This window comes from Macrobrachium nipponense, chromosome 30 (genome assembly GCF_015104395.2).
Source record: "Macrobrachium nipponense isolate FS-2020 chromosome 30, ASM1510439v2, whole genome shotgun sequence".
NCBI lineage: Eukaryota > Metazoa > Arthropoda > Malacostraca > Decapoda > Palaemonidae > Macrobrachium > Macrobrachium nipponense.
In genome coordinates, this window is record NC_087218.1 from 9,732,809 (window position 1) to 9,750,408 (window position 17,600).

A 17,600-nucleotide genomic window follows, 5' to 3' on the forward strand; every position below is an offset into this window, starting at 1 on the left:
GAGGTTTTCCTCCTGTTACACCATTCAAACCTTTTGCTGTCAGTTTCCGTTTCAGCGCTGGATGATCTCAGAGGTGCCAGCGCTTGGCCTTTGGCTTAAATTCAGTATCAAATTCAATTCTGTATCCATTAATCTTAAGTCTCAAGTAAGGTGTCCTAGAAGTCTGTTTTTTATACTGAAATCTCAAGTAAGATGTCCATGAAGTCTGTATTTTATACTGAAGTCTCAAGTAAGGTGTCTTGGAAGCCTGTATTTTATATTGACGACTCAAAGAAGGTGTCCTAGAAGTCTGTATTTTATATTGAAGTCTTAAGTAAGGTGTCCTATAAGTGTATTTTATATTGAAGTCTCATGTAGTGTCCTAGAAGTCTGTATTTTATACTGAAGTCTCATGCAAGATGTCCCAGAAGTCTGTATTCTATACTGAAGTCTCAAGTAAGGTGTCCCAGAAGTCTGTATTTTATATTGAAGTCTCAAGAAGGGTGTCCTATAGAAGTCTATATTTTATATTACGTCTCCAGCAGTGCCATTAATTCACTTGAAACAGCATTCTGTGCACTGAGCAGCAAGGGACATATTATATTACTATTTCATTACCATCCATCAAAAATAAGTTAGAGCAGACGCTTTCAGTGCTGCAGTTAAAAAAGAAAGGCAAGAGCCCAGCGAGCGTGACAAAGTGACAAACAAATATCTCTTTGGAGAGAGAGAGAGAGAGAGAGAGAGACGGGAACCCAGGAGACGACGAAGGAAGCAAGTCAAGACTCTATTGCCATATTTCGGCTAAAAGGCAGACGACCAGATTCTGAAGTGAGCAATTTTGCCCACTAGCTGGAAGGGGCAGATGGTCGCGTTTAGGGGTAGGAGGGCGAGGGGGCCGGGGGGCGGCTTGGAGGAGGAGGAGGAGGAGGAGAGAGAGTGGAGGAGAAGGTAGAGCAGAAGATGGAGAAAGAGGTTGAAGGAAGGGAGAAGAAGGAGGGAGGGAAGATGGTGGGTAGGGCAGGAAAGAGGGAGGGGGTGGGGGGAGGGAATAAGAAGGCTCGAAGGAATGAGGAACACATTGTGGGGGACATTTTGTTGAGATGGAACCTTTCGGGGCAACATATTGAGGGACAATTTTTCTAAGATGAGGTGCGCCTTTTGATGTTCATGTCTCTCTCTCAAGGATTAGGGGACGCTGCTGCGCTCGGGATGTTTAGCCCACAATAATGGAATCCTTTTTTTTCTTTTTTCTTTTTTTTTAGATGTAGGTTAATTTAATTTCCTTTTTTATTTTGTTCTTAAATTTCTTTTTTTTTTATTTTGGTCTTAAATTTCCTTTTTTTTTTTTGGTCTTAAATTTCCTTTTTTTATTTTTATTTTGATGTAAATATCGCAAATGTACGAAAATATTAGTTTAAATTTCCTTTTTTTATGTAAATATCGCGAATGTATAGAGATATTCGTTTAAATTTTTTTTTTCATTTTGCCCTTCTTTCCAATTTTGATGTAAATATCGCGAATGTATGGAGATGTTAGTTTAAATTTCCCTATTTTTCATTTTGATGTAAATATCGCGAATGTATGAAGATGTTCGTTTAAAATTTTCCTAGTTTCATTTGATGTAAATATCGCGAATGTATGAGATATTCGTTTAAATTTTCTTTTTTTTTTCATTTTGCCCTTCTTTCCATTTTTATGTAAATATCGCGAATGTACGGAGATGCGAATGTAAAAAAATGGAAGATTGTTAGTTTAAATTTCCTATTTCACTTATTTATTTATTTATTTTTTTTTGTAAATATCGCAAATGTACGTACGGAGATGTTCGTTTTGAAATTCAGCTTCTGTTGCAAGGACGTGTGGGTGCTTGATTAACTGTTAATTGCTATTTTTAATAATTTTAAAATTAAGCGTCTTTTTAAATATTAAAAATATATGGTTAAGTGTCACTTAAAATTCAGCTTATTGATCGTCACTATAATGCAAATAGATTGATTGACGTACCGTGTTTTGGCGACGCAGTATTATATCGATCGAAACTGGACATTATAGTATTACTTAAAACGGTGAGATCAATATGTAACGTATTTTAGGGGTTAAGAAAATTCGATACAGTCACTGGAATGTGGTTTCAGCAGAAACAAGGAAATTCTTACTCAGTAAAAATAGATAAATAATTAAATAAGATAAAATAAAATAAAAGACTCTTTGATCGAAAAATTGAAAAAATGTTGAGTCGAACGCTGTTTCTTATTATCCAAATCGGGAAATCGAGAGAGAGAGAGAGAGAGAGTCGGAGAGTGAGGAGAGAGTAGGAGAGAGAGAGAGAGATGAGACCGAGAGAGATGAGAGAGGAGGGAAGAGGAGAATTTTTTCAATCGTTCACGTCCTTACTCAGTTAAATAACAATAATAATAATAAAATAAAATTAGAGATCTCTTTGATCACAAAATTAACAAAATGTTAAGTCGGACCCGGTTTCTTATTATCCAAATCTAGAAGTCGAGAGAGAGAGAGAGAGAGAGAGAGAGAGAGAGAGAGAGAGAGAGAGAGAAAATAAACCAAGAAATTTTTAATCGTTCACATCCTTACTCAGTATAAAGAATAAATAATAAAATAAAATAAAATAAAAGACATCTCTGATCACATAATTAACAAATGTTGAGTTGGCCCCAAATCTATAAATCGAGAGAGAGAGAGAGAGAGAGAGAGAGAGAGAGAGAGAGAGAGAGAGAGAGAATTTTTCAATCGTTCACATGCCGTTCTCATCAATTTTCGAGATTGTTCGGCTTCATTTCGTCGCATTTTGGCGTATTCAAATTCGCGTCCCTTCCTTGTGGCTAAGATCCCTCACTGGCGAGACAATCAAGTCCTTGATTTCCGACGACTGCGCAGCCAGTGAGCTAAAAAAAAAAAAAAAAAAAAAAAAAAAAAAAAAAAAAAACGGAGCGATTTTATTTGGGGAATAAATCCGACGTACATCAGTGCCGATTTCTTTGCTATGTTTCTATGCTTTGTAGTACTGAAGGTCTGTTATACGTTGCTGTACTATAGTAGATTCACATTAACGATGTTTCTGATGTCTAAGCCCGTCCCTTACGACGCTCGTGATTGGCTGTTGATAAGCCAATCGCAGGGCTGGAACTCAGTCTCTCGAGATAGTTCACATAGGCAGGATGTATGTTCCACCTCTCCTAAGGGATACTTTTCCTCAGGAGAGGTGGAACACACATCCTGCCTAAGTGAACTATCTCGAGAGACTGAGGGTTTCCATCCCTGTGATATCAACAGCCAATCAGGAGCGTCGTAAGGGACGGACTTAGATATCAGATGGACGGTTGATGTGAATCTACTATAGTCTGGTTACTATATCAATATGTTTTTAATTGATCAAATGTAATAAAAATCGTCGGACTTTGAAAGTTTTGATAAGTCGTAACATCTTCGGCATTTTTTTTATGCAGATTAAGCTGACCTTATGCTAGCACGGGCTCTTGCTCATAGAGCAGTTCATAACTTCTTCGACATTACTCTCCTTTTGTAGTTGTGTAGATTTGTTATACGTTTCTCGAAGTAGACCATTGTTTATAGCAGCAGGTATATATTTCCTGATATTAAGTTTTAAAAGCCACAATAATGCTTTTCAAAAGACAAAAAGGTTTAAAAAAATACAGAGAGCTTTCGACCGTCTGCACAAGGTTCTTCTTCAGCCAACTGGTTTTTTTTTGTAAATAGTTTTGTATTTTGAAAAATTCAGTCTCATAAACTTTGTTGTGGTTTTTAACTCATTATCTCCGGTCACGGTATAGTGATGCACCATAGATGCCTGATGATTGTCTGTCTTTGAATGGGAATCACCTGTCTTTGATTAATAAACATCTGTCTTTGATTGATAATCATCTGTCTTTGATCAATAATCATCTTTCTTTGAATGGGAATTATCTGTCTTTGATTAATAATCATCTGTCTTTGATTGATAATCATCTGTCTTTGAATGGGAATCATCTGTGTTTGAATGATAATCATCTGCCTTTGAATGATAATCATCTGCCTTTGAGTGATAATCATCTGTCTTCGATTAATAACAATCTGTCTTTAATTGATAATCATCTGTCTTTAAATGCTTAGGGAGAAAGAAAAGGCAGATTTAACCAACGAATCCATTGTTCAACCTGATGAATAGAAAACTGTTCTTTAGGGCTATCAGAAAGGTAGTGTCAGTCACAAGGGGCAAATTTCTATTCACAGTGTACTACACATGACTGAAGTTTCTTTGCAATACTGAAGTTTTTTTGCATTGTTGAAGTTTCTTTGCATTGCTGAAGTTTTTTTTGCAACTTCCTCTAGTAGTCCCCCAGCTGCAGTGCTTTCTTTCCGCACCATTTATTCTTTATGCATTCCTTGGTTGTCAACATTCGTTAGCTTCGGATCGCCCCCACGTTGACTTTTCACTTACTCGGGGAGTGAGCCTACAAACTACTACTTTGTTCTTATCATTGTTGTTGTTGTTGTAGGGTAGGAAAGGTCTATGGCAGAGCCTAAAAAATTCTGAAAAGGGGGTGTATATATATATCTATATATATATATATATATATATATATATTATATATCATATATATATCTATATATATATATATATACACACACACTGCATTAAGCTACAAATGTCTTTTAATCTCGAATTCGCTCTACCTCGGAATTATATATTTTCATACTATATGTTACCGAAGACGAATTTATTATCGACTAAAAATGCCCCTTCGGTTTAACATATATGAAAATATATTCATTCTGAGTAGAGCGAATTAGATATTAAAGGACATTTGTAGCTTTTTGCGTAGTATATATGAATCACGGTGATATGATATGACTCATATATATATATATATATATATATATATATATATATATATATATATATATATATATATATATATATATATATATATGTATATATATATGTTTGTGTGTGTGTGTGTGTGTGTGTGACAGAGAGAGAGAGAGAGAGATGGGGGTGTTCAAGTACGTACAAAATGCATTGCAAGGATGAATGAATGGATACGAGTTTGCCTTTGCGTCCACGTAGCAGTCATTAGGTGAGCTTCGAGCTCCAAGCTGCAGGAACAGCAGCTGTATGGAGTAGTATAGGGAGCTCGGTGCATTTTCCTCAGCTGTCCTGGAGCCAGCTTCCCACGATGATTGCAACTTTTTATTTTTTTCGTTTTCGTTCTTTCTTTTACTTCTGTTCCCTTCTTTTCACTTTTCTCTCTCTCTCTCTTATGCCTGGAGTCAGCTTCCCACGATGATTGCAACTTTTTATTTTTGGTTTTCCTTCTTTCTTTTGCTTCTGTTCCCTTCTTTCCACTTTCCTCTCTGTTACGGGTTTCCATTCTCCGTTCACTCTGCCCGCAGCTGTCTGTGAACTAGTGTGTGGTTGTTGTGTGTGTTGGTGTGGTTGTGGGTGGTCAATGTAAATACTGCGTGTATTATTGATAGAATATATGGATCATGATGTATGAATAGATATAGATGAAAAAAAGGGTGTGTGGGGTGTCCGTGTGTGCTTTGCCTATGTGTGTTTGGGGTGTATGATGTGTATGTGCGTGCGTGTACAACTGATTCACGAAGATATGGATCATGATGAGCGTATGAATAAAGGTATACGCCATGAAGAAAACGGGGAGCAACGGAGTGATTGCTGAAAGGTCTAGCAACCACTCCGCAGTTTCATTTTTGAATTCGTGGCATTTGCCTTTATATGTAGTATGTATGTATGTATGTATTGTATGTATGTATGGATATATGATGTATATATATATGATATGGTATTATATATGATATATATATATATATATATATATATAATATATATATATATATATATATATATATATATATATATATATATATATTGCACGCATACTTATGTTGGCTAAAGACTGTATCCAGTCGTACGGTTCTTAGTCTTTGTTTGTATATAAGCCATATACAAAAGTTGGATTCCTCTGCATTTCTCGTCATTCTCTTTACTTTTTTGTGTTATTGCTACTGCTACCAATATAATAATAATAATGATAATTCAAAGAAAACTCATAATCACATGAGTCAATAAATTGGAAAAGTAAATCCACAGTAGTATGTCTGTTTAATTTTGTTGTTTAAATAACAAAATCAAACAGACATACTATTGTGGACTTACTTTTCCAGTAATAATAATAATAATTTGCAGCGTTAATTGTAAAGGAATTTCTTCAATGGATGGCCTTATGGTAAGTTCGAATTTCGAGTTAAAATGAAAAATGGAAATCCCTCTTCGGCTTAAAAAGTCTAGATTTGTATTCCTGGACAAAGTGATTCATGATAGCGGTTTCTCTCGTTTTACTAAATAGTGTCGGAATTGAATCACCAATAAAGAGTTCTTCGGAAATCTGTTATTACAAAGAGACAAAGAGACCAGGCAATGATACCGTTTTTCTGAAGGCGAAATCCCTCCTTCGCCAAAAACTTCCTCGTCCTGCGACGATTCCACTTCCGGGGCGGATGGGGCGGCGGCGGTGTTCGTCAGTATCGAGCGCGCGGGCGCGCGAGCCATCATTCCTGTAAAGAGAAGAAAGAAGCGCTAAATAAAAACTCCGATCACGTGAAATGGACACTGTAATAAAGGAACAAGACAGTTTACCTCCATAAACAGAGTGATGGAAACGAGAGAGCATTACCGGGAATTACGCGCCAATTTTCTTCAATTTCGCCGTTGGAATGCACCTTTCATTAAGCGCCCTTTCGCGCCGTAATAAGTGCGTAAAGTAGAATGATCTACGGCCGGCCCAAGAAAAGACATTAGGTGTACACGTCCGTATCGGGAAATGAAAGGATCTCACGCCATAATGACTCTGATGGATCGCAGCTGCAGTAGTCCAGAATGGTCGGCGATGATTCGGTGGAACGTTCATCTAAATCAGTGGTTGCCAAACCTTTTTTTTTTTTTTTTTTTTTTTTCTTTGGGGGGGGGGGTTTTTTTTTTGGGGGGTTTGTCGGTGGTTTCCATGCTCCGACCTGATCGCCTCCTAAACTCCTGATGCCCCTTGTGGTGGTATATTCTATATTCCTTGTATATTCGCGTGGGCAAAAAAGGCAATGAACTTCGTTTAAACATTCTCGAATTAGCCCACGTTAAAAATCAAATTACTCCTCTGGCGGACATTTCGTCTAAATCAGTGGTTGCCAAACCCTTTTTTTTTTGGGGGGGGGGGCGGCATGCCCCCACCTAATCACCTCCTAAAATCCTGATGGCCCCTGTGGTGATATATCCTATATTTCTTATATATTTACGTGGGCGAAGCCTATAAGGCCATCAATTTGGTTTAAACATTCTCGGATTGTTCCCCTTAAAAATCAAATCACACCCCTGGCGGGGACGTACACCCCGCTTTGGAACGTTCATCTAAATAAGTGGTTCCCCAAATATTTTATATATTTATTTAATTTTTTTTTTTTTGGCCATGCCCCCACCTAATCCATTCTAAATCCTGATGCCGCCTGTGGTGATATATACGATATTCCTTATATATTCACGCGGAGAAGCCTTAAAAGGCAATGAACCTGGTTTAAACATTCTCGAATTAGCCCCCCTTAAAAATCAAATTACTCCTCTGTGACATTTCGTCTAAATCCAGTGGTGACCAAACTGTTGTCCATGCCCCCGGCATTCCTATCTCCTTCTATCCTGATCCCCTGTGGTTATATATGCTATTTTTTGTTAAAAGTGGTTGCTGCTTCCAAGCCTATTAATCTTGTAGAGTCTTCTTATTTTCTTTTTTTTTTTTTTTTTTTTTTTTTGAATGATGCTGTCCTCTGTTGCCTTAGAATGGCGAGCAACGCACCAAAGGGCATGGTATAATTCGGTTGAGTCAACCGAACTATACCATGCCCTTTGGTGCGTTGCTCGCCAGTCTAAGCAACAGAGAGAGAAAGCTGTCATCAGAAAAATAGAGGAGACTCTCTACAAGATTATTAGTGCTGAAGCAGCTGCCATTTTTAACAAAACTTGCCTACGAGAGGGTCTTCTTCCGAAATATACTATATTTCTTATATATTCAAGTGCATGAGCAAAGCCTTAAAGGCAATGAACTTGGTTTAAACACTCTCGGATTAGCCCCCCTTAAAAGTCAAATTATCCCCCTGGCGGGGACGTACTCTCCGCTTTGGAACCTTCATCTAAATCAGTGGTTCCGCCTAATCTCCTAAAATCCTGATGTCCCCTGTGGTGATATACGAGTATACTATATTTCTATATATTTACGTGGACGAAGCCTAAATAGCCATTGTCTTGGTTTAAACATTCTCGATTTGCCACCGCCCCCTCACCCTTCAAAATCAAATCCCCCCCCACCCGCCGTGCCTCTGGTGGGGCGTACATGCACCCCGCGTCGGGAACCACCGATCTAAAATACGTAATTAACGTTTGGTCTACGCGTCCGTTCATCGGGCGTAATACAGCTTCTGTTTCTCCAGAAGAAAATGGGATAATGCTGATGATTACCTGTGAGGACGACACGAAGGTCATGATGATGATGACTGATGGAGACAGACGGAGGGAGCCGATCGCGGTGATATCGAATGAAATTGAAGATCGCCCCTCGGCTAACCGCGTATACCTCGGCCAGCCTCTATCCCGATGGCCAATATGGTATAAATCAACGCGTTTTACTGCAAGGGACGATTGAAGAGAATTGCGGCCATAGGCTATGGATCATATCATCGTATCTTCGGTCTCGCTGTTAGCTTTCAAACGCTCGAATCTGCTGCATAAATCCGACGAGTTTCATGATTAGATGCGCCTGTGTTCGCTCGCTCGTAGATGGAACGATTAGGCCAAGTGAGTCTGATTAATATTCGATCTTTGTTACAATGATTCAAGTGTTTGATTCTGCATAAATATGAAAAAAAATCTTCACCTCATTTTCACTTAATCCCAATAAAATTATAATAGTCAATCGAGTTTTGAATGGGCCTTGCGGGATGACCTACATACTGACTTGGAAACACGACTAAATCACGGAATTATTGATGGCTGACTTATTGCTTTCACGAGGAAATGAGAAAATAAAAAAAGTCCCACTCCCTGTTACGGCTTCTGCGGCCTCGTTGCGTCCATTGCCCGTCGGGCGAGTTGACAATAATCGATTTTTGGGAAACGGGTTACCGGGCCCCTGCCGCCGCCCCCCCCCCCCCCCCCCCCCACCCCTCTCTCGGCAGTTGTTGATGGAAGCAAGCTTTTGTGCGCTAGCAACGGTTTCCGTCGGAAAAACCAGTTTTCCAGAGCTGGAACAACGTGAAATCAATAATCCTAAGCGCTGGATGCAAACCGACATTTAATAAAGCGTTGCACTGTAGGCATTACTGTAGGTTCTTTGCAGCGTCCCTTTTCGAGGTCCCTAGCTGCAACTACTTTCATTTCTTTTACTGTACCTCCGATCATATTCTCTTTCTTCCATCTTACTGTCCACCCTCTCATAACGATTGTTTCATAGTGCAACTGCTTTGAGGTTTTCCTTCTGTTACACCTTTCAAACTTTTTACTGTTATAAATCCACGACTGGTTATTAACAATCCTTAAAAACAAAAAAACACTCCATAACCAGGTAGTTTCAGTTTATGAATTCAGGACTGGGTATTTCCAATCATTGTTATAAATCCAGTACTTGGTATTTCCAATTATTTTCAGAATTCCAGGGCTGGGTATTTCTAATCATTGTTATAAATCCAGGACTGGGTATTTACAATAATTTTTAGAATTCCAGGACTGGGTATTTCCAATCATTGTTATAAATCCAGGGCTGGATATTTCCAATCATTGTTATAAATCCAGGACTGGGCACTTCCAATCATTGTTACAAATCCAGGACTGGGTATTTACAATAATTTCTAGAATTCCAGGACTGGGTATTTCCAATCATTGTTATAAATCCAGGGCTGGGTATTTCCAATCATGGTTATAAATCCAGGATTGGGTACTTCCAATCATTGTTAGAATTCCAGGGCTGGGTATTTCCAATCATTATTAGAATTCCAGGGCTGGGTATTTTCAAATCATTGTTATATATCCAGGACTGGATATTTACAATCATTGTTAGAATTCCATTATTTTTAGAACTCCAAGGCTGGGTATTTCCAATCATTGTTATATATCCAGGACTGGGTATTTTCAATAATTTTTAGAATTCCAGGGACTGGGTATTTCCAATCATTATTAGAATTCCAGGGCTGGGTATTTCCAATGTTTAGAATTCCAGGGCTGGGTATTTCCAATCATTATTAGAATTCCAGGGCTGGGTATTTCCAATCATTGTTATAGTCTCAGGACTGGGTATTTACAATCCTTAAAATCATTCCATGACCAGGTAGTTTCAGTCATGTTTAGGAATCCAGGACTGGGCATTTCCAATCGTTTCCGGCAATCCAGGACTTGGTATTTCGAGTTCTTTTCAGCACTGGAAGACTTGGCGTCGGAAATACTTCTTGACATTCCAAGATTGGGTGATTCCCAATCTCCCCCGTAACCCTAGGATTCGGTATTTCCAATCCACTCCCACCGCCTGTCAGCGGTTCCCCCTCAACCCAGCCACACCACACATCTCAGATGCATAGTAAGCTCCTGGGAAGATGCTAACGTAAAACACATCGCTAATGGGATGCTAAGAAAAAAATAAAAAGTGCCAAAGAAGAAGGCAAAGTGCCAACTCCAGGCAGCTTCTTCGTAAAAGCAACTTTGACCCCTGTGAAAGACGTGATTTTTGACAAAGCCTCATTTCCCGCCCTTCCCAGAGAGGAAGACGTCTGGGCCAATGAGAACCACCCGAAAGGGAAATCTTGGAAGCTGTCGAGAAATGTGATTGGTTAATGTCCATTTTGCCTGCAATATGGGATTTACTCTCCCAAAGACTTCTTACTTGGAGACGCAAAGCCCATTACCTTATATTTATGTCAAAAGTACATTAGACCTTATCAAAGCCATTAGACTGGAAGGCTCTGGGCTAAGTGCATCGCACGAAGGTTTTCTTTTTCCCTCGTTACGCAAGTATTATTCTTTCTACGTCCGACAGGGATTACTAAATCTTAAGTAAAAGGCGTGTATATATTTTTGTTTTATTAGTACATATTAAGAAGAATATGTTGTGCATATATACGTGCTTTGTTTTATCAGTTTATTATGAAAATATATATATATTTCTTACGTACGTAAATAATTCTGTAACATCTCTCTCTCTCTCTCTCTCTCTCTCTCTCTCTCTCTCTCTCTCTCTCTGTCTATGTGTGTTTTATACTTTTAAAAATGGATAAAAAATTAACCGATATCATGCAATTTTTAGGTCTCTCTCTCTCTCTCTCTCGTAAATATAAATGGCAATGTTTGAATATATAAAGCTTCCTAGTTATTTATTATTCAATATTTATAAGTGTCTTTTGTTAACAATGATGTGAATGGGTGAAAAAAAACCTATTGAAAGAAAAAATGAAGGAAATACATAAGTAAATTGAAATATATAAGTATTAGACAGAGAGTCAGTGAGGTGAAAATCAATGATTTTCCTAGACGCTTAAAACGAAATTCAACGCAATTTGTTTTTCATAAAACCAATGCAATTTTTCATGAAATTAAACGCATTTCTTTTATGAAATTCCTCGCATTTTTTCATGAAATTCAACGCAAATTTTTCATCAATTTCAACGCAATTCTTTTCATGAAATTCAACGCAGTTTTTCAAGGAATCTAACGCAATCTTTTCATGAAATTCGACACAATTTTTTCATGAAATTTAACGCAATTTTTTTCATGAATTTCAACGTATTTTTTCATGAAATTCAACGCAATCTCTTCATGAAATTTAACGCAGTTTTTTTCATGAAATTCAACACAATTTTTAATCAATTTCAACGCAATTCTTTTCATGAAATTCACGCGATTATTTTTATGAAATTGAACGCAATTTTTTCATGAAAAACAACGAAATTTTTTCCATAAAATTCAATCCAATTTTTTCATGGAATTCAACGCAATTTTTTCATGAAACCCAACGCAATTTTTTCATGAAACCCAACGCAATTTTTGCATGAAATCCAACGCAATTTTTAAAATGAAATTCAATAGATTATGGAGCCACAAATATAAGGCTACGTGTTAATTGACACTGAAGTCTTTGTATCATCCAACAGTGTCAGTGCTATCATCAGGCATAATATGTTATATATATATATATATATATATATATATATATATATATATATATATATATATATATTATATATATGATGATATATATATATATATATATTATCTATATATATATATATAATATATATATACATATATGCATATATATATATATATATATATATATATATATATATATATATATATATATATACTTAGATATATATATATATATAATATATATATATATATATATATATATATATATATATATATATATATAAATATATATTTATACATATATATACCTATATATATATATATTATATATATATATATATATATATATATATACTATATCTATATATATATATATATATATACAGATATGTAAAGTATGTGTGTGTTTATGTGTGTCTGCTCCGTTAGTGCTATTACATGAGCTTACATGGAAGTTATCATATTCTGATAGCAGCTCCTTGCTCCTTGTAGTACTGATTTGGCAGTTTTGCTATCAAGTCCAGATTAATGACGGGCTCTTAGCAATGCGAGTGAACACTTCTGGTTACAGTTGCGTTATTGCTCTTGCAACCTTGCTTGTTGATGCTACACTTCTCTTCTCACAAGATGAGAGAGAGAGAGAGAGAGAGACAGAGCGTGTATCCATTATGGTAGCCTCTCGCGAAGCATAATTCAGTTCAGGATGCAGACCCTTTTAGTTCACTTTTTCGGTCACAGATCCTTGCATTTTCATCTTGTGGACGTTCTTGCAAGCAGTTCGACAGAATCTGAGTACCCCTGCCCAACCCCCGAACCCCCCGACCCCCCCCCCCCACTCTCTGCTCTCTCTCTCTCTCTCTCTCTCTCTTGGTGAAAAAAACATTCATTCCTTCTGGTACTTAAGACTAAAGAGAGAAAAGAACATCCAACAGAAACCGTTAGTCTTAATTTTGGTGAGGCATTTTGGAATTTGTCAATTCTCGGAAAACGAGTATACATCGTTGGAGAGAGAGAGAGAGAGAGAGAGAGAGAGAGAAAGTGTTCCCTCGAAAATAGTATCTCTTCTAAAAGAGAGACACAGTATGTGTCTCCCCAAAGAGAGAGAGAAGAGAGAGAGAGAGAGAGAGAGAGAGAGCCAATATTTGGAAGAACGTAGGAAGGAACTAGGATGATTGGTAGAGGGAAAAAAGAAATGTAAAAGAAGAGGGACCAAAAAGATTATAGATAGTGGGAAATAGCACGAAAGGACAGGAAGAATAAAAACAGAAATAACAGGAGGCGGTCGAAAGCATATTTAAATAAATTCAGAAAATGCAAGAGTATTAATGAACTGGCAAACAGAGAGAAGAGTTAAGGACAGTGGCCAAAGAGAGAGAGAGAGAGAGAGAGAGAGAGAGAGAGAAAGTGAAAAGAATACACCTGATAATTATCAAACTTACCGACTAGCTTGGAGGAATAAGGTGGATAGAAATAACTTAGGCGAAAGGAAAGGAAGAAAAGAGCGAGAAGAGGATGGAGGGAGGGAGAGATGGAGGAAAAAGGGAGAGAAGCGAAAGGTGTAAGGAGATGAAGTGTAAGACCTTGTGATAGAGGAGAGAGAGAGAGAGAGAGAGAGAGAGAGAGAGAGAGAACTATTAGACTTCCTGACTAGTAGGATACAGGTGCGTGGATGACTGGAAAGAACGAGGAATAAGAAGAAGAAGAGGAGGAGGAGGACGAGGACGAGGACGAGGAGGAGAGAGAGAAGAGAGAGAGAGAGAGAACTAGAGAGAGAGAGAGAGAGAGAGAGAACTATTAGACTTCCTGACTAGTAGGATACAGGTGTGTGGATGACTGGAAAGAACAAGGAGTAAGAAGAAGAAGAAGAAGAGGAGGAGGAGGAGGAGGAGGAGGAGGAGGAGGAGGATGGAGGAAGACCGCGTGTCAGAGAGCCATTACTAGCTTAAAGTGGGTGAGACTGAGCCCAGGCAAACCCCTTTATTACTAGCTGTTGAAACCATCGGAGACGTATATAACAGTCATTGGAGGCTCTTTAGCCTGATTTATGGAGTTGGAGTCTAAAACCGGGAGATGATAGGTATTCCAACACCATTTACCTTGATTAATAGCACTGTAGGCCCCATCGGTCAGCCAGGAGTCCATCACTCACTCGAGAGAGAGAGAGAGAGAGAGAGAGAGAGAGAGAGTGAGAGAGAGAGAAGGGGTTAGAAGGGGTTGGGGGAGGACTCTTGAGGAAGCCAGGGCAAGAGAGGGGGTGAGGAGACACCGGTGAAGGAGATTTTGTTGGTGAAGCAGAGAGGGGGATTACAGCAGGTGATGAGGTTGTTGGAGAAAACAGGAGGGTCAAAGGAAGGGATAAGGTTGTTGGAGAAAGCAGGAGGAGGATTAATGGAAGGGGATGAGGTTGTTAGAAAAAGCAGAAGGAGGATTAATGGAGGGAGATGAGGTTGTTGGAGAAATCAGAAGGAAAATTAATGGAGGGGATGAGGTTGTTGGAGAAAACAGAGGGAGGATTAATGGAGGGGATGAGGTTGTTGGAGAAAACAGAGGAGGATTAATGGAGGGGATGAGGTTGTTGGAGAAAGCAGAAGTAGGATTAACTGGAGGTGGATTGGGGAGTGCTGGGAGAAAACAGGGAAGGAAAATTAAGGGGGAGGGATTGAGTTGGTTGGAGGAAGCAGGAGGATAATGGACGGGGATGAGGTTTGTTTGGAGAAAACAGAAGGAGGATTAATGGAGGGGATGAGGTTTGTTGGAGAAAACAGGGAGGGGGGATTAAGGGAAGGGGATTTGAGGTTGTTGGAGAAAACAGAGGGAGGATTAATGGAGGGGGATGAGGTTGTTGGGAGCAAAACAGAGGGAGGATTAATGGAGGGGATAGGTTGTTGGAGAAAACAGAGGGGAGGATTAATGGATGTTGTTAGAAAGAAAACAGAGGGAGGATTAATGGAGGGGATGAGGTTGTTGGAGAAAACAGAGGGAGGATTAATGGAGGGGATGAGGTTGTTGGAGAAAACAGAGGGAGGATTAATCGAGGTTGGAGAGGTGTTGGAGATAACAGAGGAGGATTATGGAGGGGATGAGGTTGTTGGAAGAAAACAGAAAGGAAGGATTAATCGAGGGGGATGAGGGGTTGTTTTTGAAGAAAACAGAGGGAGGATTAAGGGAGGGGATTGAGGTTGGTTAAGGAGGGGAAACAGAGGGAAGATAATGGAGGGGATTGGAGGTTGGTGGAGAAAACAGAAATGGAGGATTAATGAGGGGAAATGGAGGTCTGTTGGAGGAAGAAAACAGAGTGAGGATTAATGGAGAAGAGAGGTTGTTGGAGGAAAACAGGAGGATTAATGGAGGGGATGAGGTTGTTGGAGAAAACAGAGGGAGGATTAATGGAGGGGATGAGGTTGTTAGAGAAAACAGAAGGAAGATTAAAGGAGGGGATTAGGTTGTTGCAGAAAACAGAGGGAGGATTAATGGAGGGGATGAGGTTGTTGGAGAAAACAGAGGGAGGATTAATGGAGGGGATGAGGTTGTTGGAGAAAACAGAGGGAGGATTAATGGAGGGGATGAGGTTGTGGAGAAAACAGAGGGAGGATTAATGGAGGGGATGAGGTTGTTGGAGAAAACAGAGGGAGGATTAATGGAGGGGATGAGATTGTTGGAGAAAACAGAGGGAGGATTAATGGAGGGATGAGGTTGTTAGAGAAAACAGAAGGAAGATTATGGGAGGGATGAGGTTGTTGGAGAAAACAGAGGGAGGATTAATGGAGGGGATGAGGTTGTTGGAGAAAGCAGAGGGAGGATTAATGGAGAAGATGAGGTTGTTGGAGAAAACAGGAGGATTAATGGAGGGGATGACGGTGTGGAGAGAAAAACAGAGGGAGGATAATGGAGGGATGAAGGTGTTAGAGAAAACAGAAGGAAGATTAATGGAGCGATTAGGTTGTGGAGAAAACAGAGGGAGGATTAATCGGAGGGGATTTAGGGTTGTTGGAGAAAAAACAGGAAGGGCGATTAAGGAGGGGATGAGGTTGTTGGAGAAAACAGGAGGGGGATTAATGGAGGGGATGAGTTGTTGGAGAAAACAGAGGAGGGATTAATGGAAGGGGGATGAGGTTGTTGGAGAAAACAGAGGGAGGATTACTGGCGGGAGAGGTTGTTGGAGAAGAAAAACAGAGGGAGGATTAATGGAGGGGGATGAGGTGTTGGAGAAAACAGAGGGCGGAATTAATGAGTGGATGGAGGTGTTGGAGGAAAAACAGAGGAGATTTAATGGAGGGGATGAGGTTGTGAGAAAAATCCGAGGGAGGATTAATGGAGGGGATGAGGTTTTTTGGAAGAAAACAGGAGGATTAATGGAGGGGATGAGGTGTTGGAGAGGAAGCAGAAGTTAGGATTAATGGAAGGGGATGAGGTTGTTGGAGGGAAAACAGAGATTAATGGGGGATGAGGTTGTTGAGAAAGCAGAAGGAAAATTAATGGAGGGAGAGGTTGTTGGAGAAGAAAAACAGAGGAGATTAATGGAGGGGATGAGGTGGTGGAGAAAGTAAAAGGAAAAATTAATGGAGGGGAGAGTTGTTGGAGAAAACAGGATGATTAATGGAGGGGATAAGGTTGTTTGGCGAACAAACAGGAGGATTAATGGAGGGGATGAGGTTGTTGGAGAAAGCAGAAGGAGGATTAATGGAGGGGATGAGGTTGTTAGAGAAAACAGAAGGAAGATTAATGGAGGGGATGAGGTTGTTGGAGAAAACAGAGAGAGGATTAATGGAGGGGGATGAGTTGTTGGAGAAAACACAGAGGGAGGATTAATGGTAGGGGATGAGGTTGTTGGAGAAAACAGAGGGAGGATTAATGGAGGGGATGAGGTTGTTAGAGAAAACAGAAGGAAGATTAATGGAGGGGATGAGGTTATTAGAGAAAGCAAAAGGAAAATTAATGGAGGGGATTACGTTGTTGGAGAAAACAGAGGCAGGATTAATGGAGGGGATGAGGTTGTTGGAGAAAAAACAGAGGAGGAGTAATGGAGGGGATGAGGGTTGTTGGAGAAAACAGCAGGAAGGAAAATTAAGGAGGGGATGAGGTTGGTTAGAAAAAACAGAGAGGATTAATGGAGGGGATTAAGGTTGTTTTTGGAGACAAAGAGGGAGATTACATGGAGGGGATGAGGTTGTTGGAGAAAAACAGAAGGAGGATTAATGGAGGGGGTGGGAGGTTTTGAGAAAACCCAAAAGGAAAAAAGGAGGATTAAATGGAGGGGATGAGGTGTTGGAGGAGAAAAGAGGGAGGATTAATGAGGGATGAGGTTGTTGGAGAAAACAGAGGGGAGGGGATAATGGAAGGGATGAGGTTGTTTGAGAAAGGACAGAGGGAGGATTAATGGAGGGGATGACGGTTGTTGGAGAAAACA

The 17,600-nt window shown here is 39.3% G+C and overlaps 1 protein-coding gene across 4 annotated transcripts in view; it reads right to left on the minus strand.

Moving 5' to 3' along the window:
* Positions 1–17,600, minus strand: part of LOC135202009 (uncharacterized) — a 118,992-nt gene that overhangs the window by 6,024 nt on the left and 95,368 nt on the right. For all 4 annotated transcript variants that reach the window (XR_010311639.1, XM_064231284.1, XM_064231283.1 and 1 more), the window contains one exon: positions 6,450–6,579. Coding sequence is in view for 3 of the 4 variants with exons in the window: in XM_064231284.1 (XP_064087354.1) it covers positions 6,450–6,579 (130 nt within the window). In the remaining variant the exon portion in view is untranslated. The remainder of the gene's footprint in view (positions 1–6,449; positions 6,580–17,600) is intronic.